The following is a 5,214-nucleotide window of genomic DNA, read 5'->3' on the forward strand; positions in this document are numbered from 1 at the left end:
AAACGTAAGGCTTCGAGTTCAAGGTTGTTTTTAGTAAGGTTCCAAATGTTCAAATGGGTTGCTACTCCTCTCAAATTGTAGGTTCATTCATCAGAACAAGATCCAATTAGTATTTTCCCGGAATCTTTTACAGGGTTTCTAAAAGTTGCATTTAATTGAATTATAAAACGTTTTTATAGCTAGAAAATTTTTTTTACAAGTTCTAAAGTTTATCCCTTTATGGTTTTGACATTTTCAATTCAAATGCCTCAATTTGGCAATAAAAAACTGCTTATTATAAAATTAAATGAGTATTTAACACAAAAATATGATTTAATTAATTGAAATAAGCTACATATTATATAATTTATTTCAATTAATTAAATCATTTTTTTTGTATTATGTACTCATTTCTAGTTGGAATTTTAACTGCGAAGTTAATTATTTTACAAGTTTATATTATAAAGGTACATTATAAAGAAATTAGAGAATTATGTGTGATACATTATTTTAAATATGAAGCTGAATGTTAAGATATTGAAGTATTATATATATTCATTTAAAGGAATTAGTTTCAAAAATTATAATTGCGTACGATATGATTGTCGGATTTTCAATACAATCAATCTATTTTCTATACATATTGGTTATTGCGAGGAATATTGCTATGGTCTAGATAGTCTAAAGGCTTAGGATGTTCGGAATGCAACAAATCCGGGCTTGACTCCTGGCCGAGGCAATATCTTTCGCAATAAGTTTATTACAGTTTTTTAAGATTAATTTGGGAAATTTGGAGGGAAATTAATATTTCAGATTGATTGCGTTGAAAGTCCGACAACTATATCAGCACGCAATTGTAATTTTTGAAATTAATTCATTTAAATGAATATGTATAATGAATATGTATGTTCAATATTTTAATATTCAGACCATAATAGCGCTTCGTATTTAAAGTAATGTATCTAACATAAACGGTCTTATTTCCAAACTTATTGTTTAGAATTATGTGCGTTTATCAGATCTATATTAAATGTATTAATCAAGTCTTTGTTACAGTTTTTACTTTTATTCGTAACGATTTGATAATACCCATTCTCTAAATGTTTCAATTAACAACAATTAAAATAAATTTTAAATATTATTTATAACCAAGAAACCGTAATTGAAATAGTAATGCCAAGATTAAAATTAAGAAATATTATGACTTATTTTAAAAAAAACATCTGATTTTTATTAATTATTTTATTTACCATATAGATCAAAAGCAACATTCGAAATAATTTTACTTTTAATACGGAAATAGCGTACATATTTGACAGTCGAATTAATGTATTTAACATAGTAATTTTCGTCTGTGTCGGCGCTGTCTTACACAAATATAGACATATCCGCCTTTCGGTTATTAAGATGTTTGCATGTTACATTTTGCTTCGACTAATCTCGCTCTATTTTTGTCCTATATTTTTTATATCTATATTGATTAATAAGAAATAACATTTATTTAATATTACATCGTTATATATACATCGTTATATTAAAATAAGTCAAATGCTAAACAAATCGATTTTTAATTAAGATTCAATTTAAATATTTAAATTTGATTTAAATTAAATATTTAATTTTTACTTGATATTTTATAGTAATCGAATAATATTTTTACAGATTATTAAAACTTCAGGATCCTATATATCCATCTTACTTGCAATGTGTTGAAGCTATATTTACATTGAATTTCTAATTAATGTTAACAGTTATTGTTAATAGGTATTGTTTAATTATTAGAAAATTTGCACATAACTTAATATTAACAAAACCGTTAAAGTATTACTTACCATTTTCTTTTATCTGTTATTTGCACGCGTATATGCATTAGTAGAGAATAAGAAATTCAGACTGTCAAGTATAGATCGATAATCCAAGATACGCAATTTATTAAATAAGATCAGTTTATTAAATGAGACCGAACAATGCAATCCTGTCCTGTTTTCCTCTCTCATACATAACATTGCTCTTTATGATTTCCGACAATGTTCTTTTTATTTTTGAGCGGTACTTTATTTAAATATTGTGTACTTGCTGCACATACAGCATTATGCATTTTTAAATCTCACAATTTGTTGTTGTCATATTATCCTGTCATGAAATAAAGAGAGAAGGAGAAAGAAGAGACAAAAGAAGTCAAAAATACCTTTCTGTTTCTTTTTACAATTTCATAATAGAGTTACAGTTATAATCCAGTAACTAAAGATTTCTAAAAATAAAAAATAATTATTGGCTTTATCTAACCTTTTTTTCTTAAAAATTTGCTATTTTGCTATTCTTCAGTATAATTATTGAAAATGTGCAATATTTACTTTGAAATAAAAAGTGTGTACATTATGTGATAAAGACTTACACCCAGAGAAAGGTTTCTTCGATTTAAAAAAATGTTTTTTTGCTATACGGTTAAAAAAAAAATTTTGTTTGACATGAATGTAATTTCTTTGAACATAATTTCTTTAAATTAAATGAATTTTTTTATTTGATTTCAAAAAGTTTAATGTTTAAATCAAAGAAATAACGTTCAAATCATAGAAATTTTTTCTTTATCCGTATAACAAAGAAATATTTTTTTAAATCGAAGAAATCTCTGGGTATAGTACACTATAGTACAGGAGTGTATTGGAGAAACGAAAAGATATCTCAACTCGAATATACTACAATAGCTACATTTATGTTTGTCATGTGTTTACAATTCTTCTACTTTCCACTAATAAGTATAAAATTGTAACATATGTGTAAGAAAAAAAATTAACAATAACAATATTAAAGAAATTATTATTGTTGATATTTATTATGATATTACAAATAATATTCCATTTGCTTTAAATATAATTAAATCAATTAATTTTTCTTTCACACTCAAAATATGGATAATAATATTATATAACTAATGCTCTCCCTGCAAATAGATAGATTTGTTTTGATATTAGATTTTTATAAGGTTGAAACAATATTATAATATCAAAATAATCAAAACAATCTTTTATCGAAGATTAACATAAGTTCTTTGCATTTTACGATACTGTTTATAGCTTATAAGTATTGCTTTGTCAAGAACACCGTTACTACTGAAATATAAACTTCACTCAGCACTTTTTTCTCCATCTCCTGCTTCTGATTTACTTATTCACGATCATTGCTCGCAACCTGTATCTGACGTATATCAGAGCTTCTTCCAAAATTGTGCGATTTACATATTTCAGGAGAATGAATTGCGAACGCGTGCATACTAGCCGCACTTACATAATGCGCGAGGAAGAATATCTTTCGATATAGAGGAAATAAAATCTCGGAAAAAGAAAAACTTTCGCTTTCTCTACCATCTCTCTTCCTAAGAAAAGTCTCCCCTATTTATTGATGTACAAAACTTTTCTCACTGTTACTGAGCACAGTATAATATCCTGTGAACGTTCGCGTGTTGCTATCTGTTGTTGCTTGAATTTTTAAAGAAAATTATGCATTGCGAGCTACACCACCGTTTGCCCAAGAATTTGAGAGGGAGAAGATCGGCCATCCGGAAATTTCTTTTTTTATCGACAATATATACACGCAATCTGTACATGTTGCGATCAAAATATTTAATAAGTCGTTTGTAAGAGAATTCCCTCTACTCTCGTTCTCTTTCAAGCTCTCAGTTTGTACAAAAACACTACATCGTGCACATCATATGATCGATCAAGTGTTTTTCGTAATCTGTTTTTTTTTCTTCTCTTACCAGATTCGATGCATATTAACAGTACAAAATAATAAGAAAGTAATAATAATATAAATATGGAAATAAAGAATACTGTTAGTCCAGCTACAGAAATTTTGTTTCGTATCTTTGGCATTTGGCCGAACACGTCATTCGTTTTGTTACGTAGACTGTTCTGGATTGTTTCAATCATATTCGAGCAAGTTGCTCAATACCGATATATCATAAAAAATTTCCGTCTGATGAAGTTTATAGAGATAGTAACCATTTTAAGTTCTGTAATGTCGTATACGATATTTTTAATTAAACTCATCATTTTTTGGTATAAACAGCGGTGAGATGCGCATTGGTGAGACATATAATATACGCACTATCAGTGAAAAATTTTGTTTTAAATATTATTTGATACACACTAATTATCCAAATTAATGTAATTAAATAAGTTTTTTATTACATCTCAATTCAACAATTAACATTTTGATCGGTAAAGTTAATTATTCGGTAATTGTGAATATGAATATGACTGAAGACAAATTGTTATAATAAATAAATTCTTATACGCAAAAATAAAATATATAAACTCATTTGTAAAGTCATTGCATAACGATAAATTTTTCATCGATGGTTTGGATAATATTCCATTGCGGCTATTATCATGCTTATGACTAAATATATAAAATTATGTAGAACATTCAATAGCTTATTAACAATGATGACGATCGACTGGAAAAAGTGTTCTAAGAAGAAATTCAGTATGTTCGTGACATCGTATAATGCCAAACTGTCGGAGCGCTTTGCTAACATGACAGTGATTCTTTATTCTACAGCTGTAATTCTCTATAGCACTCACATCCTTAGGAAACACATAGATGATGGCAATGCTTCCAATGTTTCTACACGATTGCTCGTTTTAGAAATGGATCTACCATTTGACACTAATAAAAGATTCGTGTATGAATCGATTATAATTGTTCAATTTTTTTATTTGCTGTTGTGTTCCGATGCAATCGGTTTATTAAATGCCTCACTCATAAATCTGGTAAGTTCTGTTGCGTATGTATTATAGATATCGTTTTTATAGGTTGTTTCCATTATGAATAAAAATTAATTTTTATACTTCATTAAGTGGATAAAACAGAGTAAATGCCTTAAAAAAGATCTTTCTTTATCAATTTTTTTAAAGGTAATTATAAGTCTTAGAAAGAATATGAATTGGTATCAAATGGATACACATTGAAAACATTTTAAGAATTTTTGTATTTCTAAGTATAAATATATGGCAATGTTGCACAACATTAAACTTTCATGTTCGAAAAACATAGTCCATTGGCGACATAAAGAACTTAAGTTGTAATGATTTGAAATGAAAATTTCTTAAAAATTTTGATTCTGTATGAGTTTCAGTTGAGCGTAATGATTTTTTAAAATAATTCTTTTTTACAAAATGGCAGCGGTTTAAAAAAATTTTAATTTTATTATCTTTGGAGGGGGGGGGGGGG

General features: G+C 27.2%; 1 protein-coding gene across 1 annotated transcript in view; it reads left to right on the plus strand.

Annotated features, from left to right (window-relative positions):
• The window catches only part of LOC108686663, a 17,858-nt gene that overhangs the window by 10,281 nt on the left and 2,363 nt on the right, over positions 1–5,214 (plus strand). Inside the window, 2 exon segments of the mRNA XM_018192088.1 lie at positions 4,415–4,467; positions 4,559–4,754. Of these exon segments, the coding sequence (XP_018047577.1) occupies positions 4,415–4,467; positions 4,559–4,754 (249 nt within the window).

Source organism: Atta colombica, unplaced genomic scaffold (genome assembly GCF_001594045.1).
Source record: "Atta colombica isolate Treedump-2 unplaced genomic scaffold, Acol1.0 scaffold189, whole genome shotgun sequence".
Classification (NCBI taxonomy): domain Eukaryota; kingdom Metazoa; phylum Arthropoda; class Insecta; order Hymenoptera; family Formicidae; genus Atta; species Atta colombica.